Source organism: Mustela nivalis (assembly GCF_964662115.1).
Source record: "Mustela nivalis genome assembly, chromosome: 17".
Taxonomy (NCBI): domain Eukaryota; kingdom Metazoa; phylum Chordata; class Mammalia; order Carnivora; family Mustelidae; genus Mustela; species Mustela nivalis.
In genome coordinates this window covers 21,147,481-21,162,661 of record NC_139036.1, presented here as the reverse complement: position 1 = coordinate 21,162,661, position 15,181 = coordinate 21,147,481, and the positions used below count along the sequence as shown (strand labels likewise).

The 15,181-nt window shown below is 47.8% G+C and overlaps 1 protein-coding gene across 1 annotated transcript; it reads left to right on the top strand.

The window, feature by feature from the left end:
* The first annotated feature begins 7,463 nt into the window (after positions 1-7,463).
* TMEM97 (transmembrane protein 97) lies at positions 7,464-14,569 on the top strand. The gene is made up of 3 exons (XM_082707271.1): positions 7,464-7,772; positions 12,833-12,977; positions 13,812-14,569. The coding sequence occupies exons 1-3, from the start codon at positions 7,644-7,646 to the stop codon at positions 14,069-14,071; spliced, it is 534 nt and encodes a 177-aa protein (XP_082563397.1). The 5' UTR covers positions 7,464-7,643; the 3' UTR covers positions 14,072-14,569.
* The last annotated feature ends 612 nt before the right edge of the window (positions 14,570-15,181 follow it).

Here is a 15,181-nt window from a genome sequence, read left to right as displayed (position 1 = left end):
ACTTCTGGACTCTCAGTTCTATTTTACAGATCTAGATATCAGTCTTGATTTTTGTAGCTTTACAGTAAGTTTTGAAGTCAGGAAGTGTGGGTCCTCCAATTCTATTCTTTTTCAAGACTATTTTGGCTCTTCTGAGCTCCTTGCATTTCCATATGAATTTTAGAATCAGCCTGTTAATTTCTGCAGAGGCCAGCTGAGATTTTGATAAGGATTGCCCTGAACCTATAGATCAGTTTGGGAAATTGGTCATGTTAACCATATTAAATCTTCTAATCCATGAACATGGGATGTCCATCCATTTATTTTGCTCTTCTTTCAGTTCCTTCAAGGTTTTGTAATTTTCCATGTAGGAGTCTTGTACTTTCTTTGTTAAATTTATTTACAAGTAGTTTTTTTTTTTTTTTAAGATTTTATTTATTTATTTGACAGCGAGAGATCACAAGTAGGCAGAGAGGCAGGCAGAGAGAGAGGAAGGGAAGCAGGCTCCCTGCTGAGCAGAGAGCCTGATGTGGGGCTCAATCCCAGGACCCTGAGATCATGACCTGAGCCGAAGGCAGCGGCTTAACCCACTGAGCCACCCAGGCGCCCCTACAAGTAGTTATTTTTTATGGAATTTTCATTTCATTTTCAGATTACTCATTACTAATATATAAAGATACAATTGATTTTTGCATATTGATACTTATCCCAAACTGGCTGAACTCATTGATAAGTTCTAATAATGACTTTATATATTCCCCTTACGATTTTATAATAAAGTTTAACATTCTCTGGAAAAACACTGTAATCCAAAAATTTTATATAAAGGTTTTCTGACTCCTGGGGTGCCTGGGTGGCTCAGTGGGTTAAAGCCTCTGCCTTCGGCTCAGGTCATGATCCCAGAATCCTGGGATGGAGCTCCCCGTCGGGCTCTCTGCTCAGTGGGGAGCCTGCTTCCTCCTCTCTCTCTCTCTCTGCCTGCCTCTCTGCCTACTTGTGATCTTTGTCTGTAAATAAATAAAGAGAATCTTAAAAAAAAAAAAGATTTTCTGACTTCCCCCACCCCCGGAGGGTAAAACAAAATAATGAAAAGTTTCTAGTTATGTAAAAAAAAAAAAAAAAGAAAGGAAGAAAGAAAGAAATGATGATGCCATTTAATTTAATAAGTAATTTTTTTTTTTTTTAAATAGACTCCACACCCAGCATGGAGCCCAGCACGGGGCTTGAATTCTGAAATCAATCAACTCTGAAATCAAGACTTGAGCTGAGATCAAAAGTCAAACAAACACCTAACACTGAGCCACCCATATACCTCAAAGAAATCTTTTTTTTGTTTTTGTTTTTTTAGATTTTATTTATTTGAGAGAGAGACAGACAAAGAGCGTGAGTGGGGTGAGGGGCAGAGGGAGAAGCAGACTCCCTGAGCAGGGAGCCTGATGCAGGGCTCGATCCTGGAACCCCAGGATCATGACCTGAGCTGAACGCAGATGCTTAATCAACTGAACCATCTGGGTGCCAGGTTTTTTTGTGTGTGGGTTTTTTTTTTTTTTTTTTCATTTTGGGGGGCAGTCAGGCACCACTCTCTATCCTGCCAAGAACTTTTTATTTTCAAAGATGTCAAACCTATTAAAAAGTAGAAAGAAACGGTACAGTTGGCCCTTGAACAACAGGTTTGAGCTGTGTAAGTCCACTTATATGTAGATTATAGTACAATATTATTAATATATGTTCCTTAGGATTTTCTTAACATTTTCTTTTCTCTAGCTTACTTTATTGTAAGAATATAGTATATAATACATATAACAAAATATGTTATCTGTAAGGCTTTCAGTCAAAAGCACCTTATTAAGTTTTGGGGAGTCAAAAGTTACACAGATTTCCCACTGCCTGGGGAAGTCAGCACTCCTAACTCCACCTTGTTCACAGGTCAATTATATGATGAAAACCAAATACCCTTCACCTAGATTCACCTGTTTTAAACATTTGCCACATTTGCTTTATTAGTCTATACATAAATATGTGTATGTGTCTATTTATGTATACAAATATATGTACTTTTTTAAATTTTTGCTGAAACACTGTGAAACTAATGAAGTCCCTAATGTGTCCCCCAAAAAACAAGGGCATTATCCTAAATAACTGTAATTCTATCAGACCTAAGAAATTTAACAATTAGTATTTTACCTAATATCCAGGACATATCCAATTTCTCTAATTCCCCTCAAAATTTTATTTATAGCTGTGTTCCCCCCACTCCCACCACCAATTCAGGATCTAGCCCAGGATCATGTCTTGCATTTGGTGGTCATGTCTTTTGAGCATCTTTTAATAGGCGAGGCTTTCTGCCTTTTCTTTCATGGCATCTGGCATTTATGAAGGTACAAAGCCAACTGTCATGTAGAATGTCCTATAAAGATTTGGGGTTTTCTGATTGTTTCCTCATGATTCAATTCAGGTTAAACAATTCTGGAAAGACTTACAAAGCTGATGTGGTATACTTCCCATTCAAGTCAGGAGGCACAAACGTTTGTCCCATCTTGGGTGACACTAAAGTTTGATCATTTGATTGGGTTGTGGTTGCCAGATCCCTCCACTGTAAAAGTACCCTTTCCTTTTGTAATTAATAAGTAATCGATGGAAAGGTACTTAGAGACCACATCATTCCTCAACCAACTCACCCAGGGCCATTTACTGATGATCTTTGCCCAATTATTTATTATGCTAGTGTTTGGGAAATCGTGCTTTCCTAATTTTCCCATTCATTCTATACTTGACTTTCCTTTAGACCCCAAACAGACCCAGCCATATAGTGAAGGACTCATCAAAATTTCTCTGGGATTATGAACCTACCTTCCAGGATGGTTCTGAAACTGCCCCAAAGGAAGCTGTGGCAAACACTGTTCATGGACCACTGAAATCTCTCCTTCCCTGGCACAAGACTAGACTACATTCCCAAGCTCCTGGTGGCAATACATGGGCACATCTAAATTCTCTCCAATGGAATGTCATTGGAAGGGATGTGTGCCACTTCAGGTAGGCCTTAAGATGATGGAAGACAGCTATGCTAACCACTATACCACCAACACGAGATGATGGATATACTCCCTCCATGCTTTCTTTCTCTACTAACTAGAACCCATGGCCACCTGGCCTTGACCATGAAGATGACAATGCCTTAGAGCAGGAATCAGTAAATTACAACCACCACAGGTCAAATCAGACCCAGTGCCTGTTTTTGTAAATAAAGTTTTGTTGGAACATGGCCACATTTGCTCATATACACATTTTCAATAGTTGCGTTCACATAACAAATGGCATGGCCCACAAAGCCTAAAATATTTATTGTCTGGCCATTTAGAGTAAAAGTTTGCCAATCCCTGCTCTAGTATACAGTAGGCACTTGATAAATGAGAAATGTTAACTTTCCCATTCAATGGGCCCCTTAAATCCACCACCAAATGTATTTGAAACACATCTATCTTGGGGAAAAAAGCCTGACCCTAATACCTCCAACTCTTTCCTTTTTTAACAGTAGGCTTCTGGAAAATCCAGGATGTTGCTCCCAGCCCTCTTCCACACATCAGGTCACCTTGTGCTTTAGGGCCAGGTGAATCTTCCTAAAACAGGATTGTCATCCCAATTTGCCTTGCTCAAGATCTCCCACTGTTTCTTGTCCTGACATCAAACCTAACCGGCTCTTAGCCTTCCAGACCCAGTAATCTGACTCTTCTTCCCCAAACTTAGCTGCACTCCCTCCTTACAGCCAGAGCTGGGAAGGGGTGATGGGTTGAGAGAGATATTCCCCAATGCACCAAACTTAGGTGGGTACCAAAAACTCAGTAATCAGAATTAATAATATCTTAATGCAATATTTTTTAAAAAATAAAAAGTAATGCATAAACATCTATGAACAACAAAATATCCAAATTTTAAACAAAGTCTTTGAAAATTAACCTCCACCTGCTCTGCCCCTCGGTCTAAGTTCACGGGTTCTTAGACATGAAAAGGGGTAATCACTCAAAACAGCTGGCCAGCTGCCTCCTGTCTTCAGGAAACCCACAGATCTCAAGAGAGATCATTCTGAATCTACCCCTCCCACAGCCCCCTTGCTATACCTCCAGCACCAACAGAATCTTAGCTTTTGTTAATGAACGTACAATGTTTCAGCTTTGAGATAGGAAGCCACCTGCTGATCCTAGAGCGGCTTTCTAGGTCTTTGCATTTTCCATTAGCAGGTGGCAGTCTCCTCGCGACAGAGGAGCCTTTCATACACAGCTCACTCGACAATGACTCCAGCTTTGTGTTAGTGCACAGTCTAGCAGGAAAGGGGTGTGGAGACCCAGATCAGTGTGGCTCAGAGTGAGAGGAACAGAGAGCACTGCCCAGGGTGAGACGCCAGCAGTGCCATCAAACAGAGACCAGCAGGGGAGAAGGGCTTTGTGCCTTCAGATATGCAGGGATGGGGGGGGGGGTGCTGCTGCGAGAAGTGTGGGCACATTCTAAGGAGAGAAAAAAGTGAAAGAAAGCAGAGGAAAGAACTCTACAGTTGCTGCCAAACAGGAAAGTGGCATGTCCCTCCTCTGAGCCCCTCTCAGCTGGGGTTCTGTTTCCAGTTACCACTGGGCCAAAGGGGATTGTCTCATCACAATACAAATAATTTTCAAAAGGTGCTAAACATTGCCTCATCTGACTCAGAAAGACAAGGAAACTGCTCAGAGCCGCCCCCCCAACACACACTTTTTTAAAGTCAGTCTCTCACTTTGCCCTTGCTTGGGGGGTGGGGGGGCTCTGCGGTTGGGCACCCCCCCCCCCGCCCCGTCCTCCCACCTTCCTTCTCCCCAGGGCCATTTGCCTTCTACCACTTATCTGACCTCAACTGTACACTTCCCCCACCAAAGGAATTTCAAACATAAGGCAACAGCTGCAGAGAGATTTTGGGGGGATATTAAAGCCTTGCAGGGAAAGTGCTGGGCCTTGAAAGTCTTTATCTACAGATAACAAACTTGGCCGGGTGCGAGGTTTGCTGAAGAACAGTCACATTAGCAGCTGTCCACTTATACATTCCCCAGGCAAATCCCAGCTTCAGGTCCCCACATGCCCTCCCCCGCCCCCCAGCAAGCATTTCTAAATCAACACTCAGGAGGCTGCCTTGTCCTGAAAGCCACTGCTGGGGGTGGATAGCCAGGGCAGCCTGCTGCCAGGCCCCACAGGAGTAGGCTGTGTGCTGCCCACCTGCCACCCACCTGCCACCCACCTGCACCTGACAGCCCTGGGTGGCCAGAACTCTGTGTTCTGGCCTCGTTCGGCCATCAGTGCCCTTGATCCCTTGCACACCACACCTGAAGGAAGCTTCACATCCCTCCCCTGCTGTGCTCTCTCCTTCCACCTGGCTCTGTCCTGCTGTCCTCCCTAGTGAACAGCCCCCTCCTCTCCACAGCCCAAAGCCCTCCCCACCCTCAGCCTTTACCTGCTGGGAACGGACACCTGGCTTCCCCACGGCCCTTGCCAGCGGAGGCTCACCCCCCCACTCCAAAGCACACCATTTCCCCTCCAATCTCTGAGGTTTAAGCCATGCCCCAGCCCATGCCCACCCTCTCCTGGTTACTCCCCCTTACTCTACCTTGGCAACAAGCTCACAGCCTTCTCTCCACCCAGCTGCTACCACCATGGAAGGAGGTCTTCACCTTCCATCAATCCCACACCCTGGCTCTCCGTCCCTTGACCCCATCTCCAAACACCTCTCCCCTCCTCTCCATTTCAGCCACACCTTCCCCTACACAGAATCTCTTCTGACACCAGGAATTCTGACCTTGTGACATTGCGCCCCCTTGCCCTAACCTCTCCGCCTTCCACCCCATCCATCCAGTGACTCTCACCACACCAACACTGTGTCCTCGGCCTCACGTCCATTCCGTTTTCCACGCTTTCCCAGGCGGCCAGCCCCCCTGACCCCCCAAGGCCTCTTCCCTATGCAGCCTGAAGCACACAGTCTCTTCAACTGCCCTCTCGCCCAATGTTTCAAAATCACCACTGTCTTTCTGAACCCCAACCCTGGATAAGTCAACAGTCTTTTTTGCTGAGCAGACCCCACAGTGGAGAAAAGCACAAAACCTAGATCAGGCCCCCGGATCAATGGCCACCCACCTCAGTGGGGCCCTCTACACTGCCACCAGTGTCTCTGTCCCAATCCCCAGGGGCCTGCCGGGGGACACAGAGCTCCTCTGACCTAACCTTAATCCTTCCATTCTCTTCCATTCTCTCCAGCTCCTTGGAGGCTGATTGGCTCCTTGATGAGGCTCCTTGAGCCACATTTCCTGCTCCATTCCTCCTATATGGACAACCTCTCCCCATGACCCAGAAACTTCAAACAGCATCTAAACAAGTCCAAGTGTTCCAGTCTCTCTCCTCTGAGAAATAAGTAAACCCTCTCTGGGCACATCTCCCTCAAGCTACTGCCCCATCTCTCTCCTCTCCTCCTAATCAGAGGTCTACACTCCCGGCCCTGTTGTCAGCTGGGCCGCCCACGTCCACCACACCACAAGTGCTCTCACAAGAGGGGGACATTCAGTGTTGTTCTGACGCAGCTAACCTCCCCCACCGCACCCCCCACACGCCCGTTTCTGTGACATCACACTCCTGTGTGCACCTGTGTCTCAGCCCCCTCCTCACACCAACCCTGAGGCTGGGGCTTCTCCAAGACCTCTTAGGGGCCCTCTGCTGTCAACACCTCGACTCCCATCAACCGCTCTGCCACATAGATCGACATCTCCAGACACGCTTATCCAGCTGCTTCCTACACTTCTCCACTCAGAGGCTGCAGATGTTCATGGGCAACACAGCCAGAAACAGATTACTTTCTCTTCAACTCCTCCTGTGTCCCACTCCTCAGTGAATGGCTGGGCCCAGCAGAGTTAAAGACCAATATTTGCTGAGTGAATAAACCGTCCCTCGTTCTTCACAGCCAGTCACCAACACCTGTCCATCCTCTTACTACAACCCTGTGCTTCTTGCTTAGGTGAGGCTGGCTGCCTTCTAGGCAACTTTTCGAAAAGCCCCGGGGCTCCCTCGATTCCGGAGGGACAGAGATCTTGCCGGTGTGCCCTGGCCCGTGAATGGCGAGCCACCGCGCGGATCACCACGCACTGTGAGGCCCGCCTGCTCTGCGGCACCTCCGCTGCACCGGGAGCTCACCTCCACCAGCGCCCGTGGACCGGCCCACGGGAGCCGCTCAGTCAGCATTATAGGTTTGCAGTCAGTGAGCGGAGTACGGAGCTTAAGGGACCACAGCGCGCCCGGGAGTCGGCGGCTAGACGCCCAGCCGGCGGCAGGCCCCAGCGCGCCCCGCGCCAGCCCGCCAGCCCACGCGGCGGGCCAGGGGCCCCGCCCCCGTCCCACGCGGCGCCCCCGGAGGCCAATAGAAATGGTCTGCGGGGCACCGCCTCGACACGCTATACACGGACGAGCCAATGGGCGCGCTCTGAGGCGAGCGCCGCTCCCGCCGCGGCTTCGCAGCCAGCCAATGAGAGTGGCCGGCGTAGCCCTCGAGGGGGCGGAGCGGGCGGCGGGGGCGCGGAGTCCTGGGACGCTGTGCGGGCGGGGGCCCTCTTCCCACGTCGGCTGTACAGGCGAGCGCGCTCTCGGCTCCTACCCCGCGTAACCAACGGATGATGGGGGCTCTGGGCGCCCGGCGCGGCCTGGAGTGGCTACTGGGCCTCTACTTCCTCTTTCACGTCCCCATCACTCTGCTGCTGGACCTGCAGGTGGTGCTGCCGCGCGAACTCTACCCGGTCGAGGTGAGGGCGACAGTTAGTCCTGTCCGCCAGTCTTCGAGGTTGGGGCCCCTGCGCGCGCTGTGGTGGTACGCTGGCGTCCCCAAGAGCTCCCCTCCTCCGCCGGAGCCCCCCCGCACCCCGGGTTCTGGTTCTGCTCCCCCTTTCCCTCCCGCCCTCTTAGACCCTTACACTGCCCCGGCCCCTTCTTACCGGTCAACTCGACGTCTTGCTTGGGATTTTCCTTGCCCCAGACCCTTACCCCAAGCTGCTTGGTGCCGACACTTTGGTCCTTTTGAAGACCCTCCTCCCTTGGGTCTGTAAGGTCCTCACCCCCCATCTCTGGTCAGTGGTATTTGAGGGAAGTAGCCTGGGTGAAACCAGTGTCTCAATCACGTGCTGGATCTGTGTATTCTTTGAAAGAGCCCTAAAATACCGTCTAATCACAAAGAGAGATTGCAAGTGGAATTAGACCCGTAGAAAGGGCATGCTTCAGGATGAGGATCCAGCAACTTCAAAAGCTCCTAAGTAAATTAAGGACACCTTCTCAAATCAGCCCTTGTCATTAGGTTCCAGTAAGAATGATCACCTGAGTAGAAATCAGGGCGAAAAGCCCCATTCTCTGGTTGTTGAGTATTCTTTACCCAAAACATTGCTTTAATGCTTGTCATTCCTTCAGGGCAACCGTTTTATTTTCTCTGGTCTTTTTTATGTCTGGCCCCCGTAACCTACCATGAAATTCGTGTCCTCAGTTCTGTGCTTCTCCAGATTGTCTGCAGAACTGTGAGCAAGACTGACTCGTCTACCTAAGCATTTGATTTTGCCTCTCTATGTCTTTAGATGTTTTTTCTCTGTCCTTAACTTTAGGTCCAGGAACCCCTTACGGGGTATGCAAATTGTGCCTTGTATTTTTCTGGGAGCAGAGTCTGTAGCTTCCGTTAACTTTTCTAAGGGTCTGACCTTCCCAGAAAGGCCACTGCTCAACAGTGTACCCCACTCCATAGCCCTTTTGTTTGCTTCTAGATCCCAAGCATAACAGGGAAGACTTCTGACCTACCTTTTCTTGAGAAAACTATAGGAATTGATTGGTAAAACATTGAATTGCAGTCTGAGGACCTGGTTCTTTCAAGAGCTGCCTTGGTATCTTGGGCAAGTCGAAGCTGTGTAGCCTCACCTGCCAAGTAAGAGAGAGCTGAGTGAGCTTGTGAGCTAGCAATACAGGGGTGTGAGTTTCCTCTTGCCACTGTAACAAAATACCAGAAACACTGGGGTTTGAAACAACTTACTGGCTCACGGTGTTGGAGTTCAGGAGTTCAAAATGCATCTTGTTGGGCTGGTTCCTTTGCAGATCTTACTGGAGAATCTGTTCCTTGCCTCTTCCAGGTTGTGGTGGCTGCCAGTGTTCCCTGGCTTGCGGACATACCGCCTTCAATCTCTGCTTCTGTCATTGCTGCCTTTTCTATAATTCGGGCTCCCTCTGCCCCACATTTATAAGGAGGCATACAATTACATTCAGAGACAACCAGCTGGCCCGCATAGCTAGCCTCTCCGTCTTAGGACCCTTAACTTAGTCACATCTGCAGAATTTCTTGTCGAAAAAGGTTAGGTGCAGAGATTCTAGGGGATTAGGACGGCGATATCTTTGGGGGCTGTCATTCCACCTGCCGCACAGTCGCACTCTCAGAAGGCCTCCACAGCTGTGCACCAGCTGTTAGTTGCCTGGAAGAAAGGAGAGCCTCGTGTGTGGCTTGCAGAGCCTGTGTGGCCAGCAAAGCTCAGGCAGGCTGCCTGCTCAGTCTTTAATGTGAATCCCTTTAGGACTGGGTACTTCTGTTCCTCCAGGTATTCCTGACTTTATCTTTTCTGAATGTGCTGTTCCCCCAGGTCCTTGCTCCCCACTCACTGAATACAATGAAAATGCATGGAGTGTCATAAAGACCCCATTTAAGCTTATATATTTGATTTGGTAAAGTTTTCTCACCTTTATAATATTGACTTACTGTAAAAGGTCATGGGCCATTGCAAGCAGGATCTGGCCAAATTGTGCGTGTGTGTGTCTGTCTGTCTGATGCCATTTGAAGGTGTTAGCAACACGAGGGCATCCTATTTTTAAAAGGCTGTGTCTCTTCACTCTTGTTGCTTTGGAGTAGAGTTTGAAGGTTTTGTTGGTTCTTTATGGGGAAATAATAAAATCCTTGAGTTATTCTCAGGTTCTCTTTGAAAAAGTGCCAAATCTTAACATCTGTTGTGTTTTTCTTCCCTACATAGAAGGAATTTTCCCCTAGCACTAAAAAGTTTGCAGAGCTCCCATAATGGTTGGGCTAAAATTTGCCAATTAAATACCTTCCTTGGTTTGAACAGATCAACAATTGGACAAACTCTTACTATGAAACAGTAAGGATTTCATTTGACTTAGAACTTGGAGAAGATGGGGAAGAATTTTGTAATATCATTTGCAGCTGAGGAGCATTGCTTCTGCTACAATAAGGAAAGACGGGGAGCATCTGGGTGGCTCAGTTGGTTAGGCTTCTGCCTTCAGCTCAGGTCATGATCCAGGGTCCTGGGGTCGAGCCCCTCAATGAGAAGCCTGCTTCTCCTGCTCCTGCTGTGCTCTCTGTCAAATAAATAAAATCTTCAAAACAAATTTTAAAAAGGTGAGTGTCTATGTGTGAAATCAGTCTGTGCTCTCGTTCTTCTTTTTAAGAGAGAGAGAGGGCATGATCGAGGAGGGGCAAAGGCAGAGGGAGAGAATCTTAAGCAGGCTCCACGCCCAGCAAGGAGCCCAGAATGGGGCTGGATCGCATGACCCTGAGATCCTGACCCGAGCGGAAATCAAGAGTAGGACGCTTGAGTAGGACGCTTAACCAACTAAGCCAACCAGACACCTTCATGCCCTCATTCTAAGGTAGAGAAGTACCTTTGCAACTCATGGTTTAGAAATCCTTGTGCAAAGGCCAGGTGAAAAGTTTAATGGGTAAGAGTGGTAAGTTGAGTCAAATGTGAGTCAGGTATAAACCTTTTTTTGGGTCTTAGCTAATAGGAATAATTCTTACTAACAACAGTTGCATGCTGGGATTTTAATAGGATTAAACTTGAATTTCTCTGAATATGGGTTAATTACATTTAATTATGTAATGGTAACATTTACTGTGTGCTTGCCATTGTTCTAAGGACCATGTACATTAAGTCCTTTCATCTTACCAATAGTGAGCTAAGTACTATAATTGGAAAACAAATTCCGTGAGATTAAGCACTTTGCCCAGAGCCAGGAATTGAGCCCCCACATCCCATGCTCTTCACTCGGCCAAGGACCAATGAATTGCCTTCCATCTGCCCTTATCCAGGCCTTGGTCTGGCATCATGTGGCTATTATGTGACTGTGGGCAGGTGCTTGGGTCCTAATTGATTTACTTCCAGAGCTGGCTGATTAGATTATTTTAAGTTTTGCTAATCTCATCCTGCAGCCCTTAGAAATCACCAGGCTATATAGAACTGTCTGGATTTAGGAAATAGGTTGATCTGAGAGGTTGTATACAAATTGAATAGAAAATGAAATTCAAACAAATCAGAGAATGGCTGGTAAATCTTAAGGTAAATCTTCAGAGCAGGTCATTCCCTTAAATATTTTTTTTAAGAAAATCTAGAAAGCAGGGCGCCTGCATCTGCCTTCGGCTCAGGTCATGATTCCAGGGTCCCGGGATTGAGCTCCGCCTCCAAGCACAGAAGAAAGCCTGCTTCTCTCTCTCCCACTCCTGCTGCTTGTGTTCCCTGTCTTGCTGTCAAATAAAATCTTTAAAAAAAGAAAAGAAAATCTAGAAAGCAAAAAAGGACCTTAAATATTTGGTCCAAGTTGCTTGTTCTACTGATGAGGAAACAGAGCCCAGGAGAGGGACTTAAGTTTTATGAGTATTATCTACCCCATTACCACCCTGAGAAGTGCCCAGAAGGAAGCCAAGAGTATTGCTGTAAGATTTTGATTTCAAATCAAGTACGAATTCGGTATCACTTGGTAGATAAACTGGTCATTGAGCCACAGCCTTTCTGAAAGTAAGGTCAGGCTAACAAAATGTTTGTTTCTGGATATTTGCTTAAAGGCTACTTTCAGCAGTGAGGCCTTTATTTCACAATAGTGAGCCTTTATCTTTTGATTAAAAATGAACAGGAAAAACATCTTTGGATTTTCCATTACAGGCTGAATTCTGACACTGGAAGTTTTTTTGCTTTATCATGAGATCAAGAAACGTTTTTGGTTTTAGAGGCTGGTGTATCAAGACAGGGTGTAAAATGCGACAGACCTTCAGTAGTCTGTGTGGTGTGGGGAGCCCTGGGCTTTGGGCCTTTACAAAGGGCACAAAATGGGCAACCTCAAACCTTCCTGCTTCCTTCCTCTGCTGGCAGCCGTGTCTTCACGGATGCACAGTTTCTGATTTAACAGTGGTTAGCGGGGTGGGCAGCCAGCTGGAACCCAGACTGCTAACCATCAGGCGGTGACACAGCCTAGAAGCTCTGTAGCTTGTGGTTTGGGCAGTGTGTTCTACAAATACCCTCCTGGTCCCCTAAAAGAACACTCTTCAGAACTACAGTAGTTAAGAATGATGAGGAGCTTGAGATTTAGGGATTGAATTGTCTAAAATTGCATCTTCATAGGGGTTAAATTGATCTCCCTTCTTCCGTCCCCGCCACACCCCCCAACCCACCCCAAAAGGCAAACTCAGTTCATTTCTGTGTTTGAAGAGGTCTGGGCCCTGGAGCCAGATGTGCGGCCGCTCCTGTTCCAGGCTGGATGGTAGGATGCTTTCCACAGCTGTCCTTGACCAGGAAGGAGACTGTTGACAGATCCATTGCCTTTGTGTGCTCATTCCGCCTACTGTGTGCCGACCACCATTGCTCATGACAGCGGGCTGTGTGTTGTCACGGAGTCATGAACAGATGCTGGGTAGCCTAGAGGGCGTGGAAGAACTGAGCAAAGCTTCTCGGAGGATCTAGCGAGTTGTTCGGAAGTGACCACCTGGGCTGCGGTGGGATGGAGCTGCGGCCTATCCCACCAGGTAGCTGTACTCACGGTGACCTTTCTCTTTCCTCAGCTGACAAACCTGCTGAAGTGGTACATGAAGGAGTTCAAAGACCCTCTGCTTCAGGCCCCCCCAGCGTGGTTTAAGTCCTTCCTGTTTTGCGAGCTTGTGTTCCAGCTGCCTTTCTTTCCCGTAGCGGCGTACGCCTTCTTGAGAGGTCAGTAACTAGCGGGGAAATCCCATTTTTGATTTTTGAAATGAGGTCCCAGAAATCTTTTGGGAAAGTGTTTTGGCAAAGGGGAGCAGTCCCCGTGAGGGTGACCTCGGGTGGGGTGGGGATGGCAGGAGAGGTCACATAAAAGGACGTTACTTGGGGTGCAGGCCTGTGCCTGTGCTTAGCTGGGAACCTCTCCTGCACCAGGGGCTGCTTGCAGATTGAACTTGTTCCTTTTTATTGTTTGGGTGGGGGGGTTGTTCGTTTGTTTGTTTTTACCCCTGCAAGATTTTCCTTTCATCATTGGCTTTTGTGTTTCTGACTTGGATAGCACCAGACTGGCTTTTATGCAGTAGCATCATCCCAGAAGAGTTTCACTTCTTCTTTATTCTTACACTGTTCCCCTGGGACTAACGCTTTTATAAAGACGGGGGCCGAACTCATATACATAGTAACTAAGCTCATACACCCTTTTTCCCAATGGAGCCCCCCAACTCTGTGTCTTGGCAGAAGCTGTTGGTCTTCTCACCTATATGTAATTCCTTATGTTGGTAGGCCCCGCCCCTGGCCTCGTGTCAACTGTTAATGTCCATTTTACTGCCACAGAGTTGTTCTGAATCCAACTCGAACCCCCCGCCCTTGGTTCTCTGGCGGTCCCTGTGCTAGAGCCCCAGCTCCGGGCGCTAGGCGGCATTAGAGCACCCCCAGTCCTCCATTCGTTTGCCCTGGGAGGGGAGGATTCAACTGGAGGGAGCGAGCTGGCATGGAGAAAAATGGGGGGTCCCCCCTAGGGTCATGAGCAGACCTAATGCTTCTCTCCCCCACTCCCCACTTCAGGAGGCCGCAGGTGGATCCGCACCCCTGCAATCATCTATTCCGTTCACACCATGACAACGCTCATTCCAATCCTCTCAACGTTTCTATTTGATGATTTCTCCAAAGCCAGTGGTTTCAAAGGACAAGGACCTAAGACTTTCCACGAAAGACTTACCCTCATCTCTGTCTATGCCCCCTACTTTCTCATCCCTCTTATGCTTCTGCTTTTCATGTTGCGGAGCCCCTACTACAAGTACGAGGAGAAAAGGAAGAAAAAATGAATGACCGCTGTAACGACTGGCCCCAGGGGGAGAAGCCCACAGTGTGGTTTTCCTGTTGGGCCCGGTATGAGGAAAACTGCTCAGAACCCGTCTCCAGTAGCATTTGAAACACACCAGCAACACACAAAGAGCAAGACTCTGGCAGGAGCCACATCAGAACCTCGCCTTCTGAGGACACTGGCGCCAACAGACCAGTCAGCTGAGCACAGACAGAAGGTTGTGGGCTGGCTTACAGGGAAGCAGTGCCAAATACCTCCCCGTGGCCCCGAGTTCCACTGTGAGCAGGAACAGACCAGATCCCGGATAAACTTCCAAGAAACGTGGTCTGCTTGGCATGTTCATGATTCCCCTGACCCACAGTGCACATGTGATTAAAACCCTTGACTCCTGATTCTTTGCAGCATATCCTTTATCAGCAAAATGAAGAGTGGGATTTCTGGGGTCATTGTTAAGTTTGAAATTATGCCTCTTTAATATGCATTAAAAACTATCATGGTTTGTTTGTTTGTTTGTTTGTTTTTCCCCTCCACCCTTGGTTGGGGGAAAGTTTCTGCAAGAGGCCTGAACTCAATTTTACTCAAGGGTCAGCTCTGGCCTGACTTACAGAAATGGATTCAGCTTGAAGGTGTTTTGTTTCTGTATTAAACAGGTCATCCCAGAAAAGACTTTTTTTTTTTAATCCCCTGATTCCTTCTTTCCAAACCTTAATCTTCTATGTTTTTACAGACTACCTGAAATTAAGTCCCTTCCCTCTGAGGTCTGGTGTCTCACACCTGATGTGTCGTGTGCTTCCTGTTGGATAACTGCACATTTCCTGAGAGTTTCGTCATCCTTCCTGGCTTGTTCTCTAAGTAAAGGGGCAGCAAGGCATGACATGTCCATTGTGTAAATGCTAGCTTGCTTCACTGGGTTCCTTGCTTTCTCTAAATCATACTCAAGGTCAACTCAAAACACACACACATACCTGTGAACACACATGGGAAATGAGAACTGGTCCTGTCTGGTTCCCTCTTTTTGTCTGTTTTGCTCACAGGCCATGCTGGTCGGCTTGTTCGGAGTACTGTCTGACTCATGTGTCTGGTCCAAATAAAGGCACCTGCTGACCACTGC

What these genes read in the sequence shown, in the direction of transcription:
- TMEM97 (XM_082707271.1), top strand. Translation starts at nt 7,644, where the DNA reads ATGATGGGGGCTCTGGGCGCCCGGCGCGGCCTGGAGTGGCTACTGGGC. An exon ending in GCGAACTCTACCCGGTCGAG is followed by an intron (nt 7,773 to 12,832) that starts GTGAGGGCGACA and finishes CTCTTTCCTCAG; the next exon opens with CTGACAAACCTGCTGAAGTG. An exon ending in GGCGTACGCCTTCTTGAGAG is followed by an intron (nt 12,978 to 13,811) that starts GTCAGTAACTAG and finishes TCCCCACTTCAG; the next exon opens with GAGGCCGCAGGTGGATCCGC.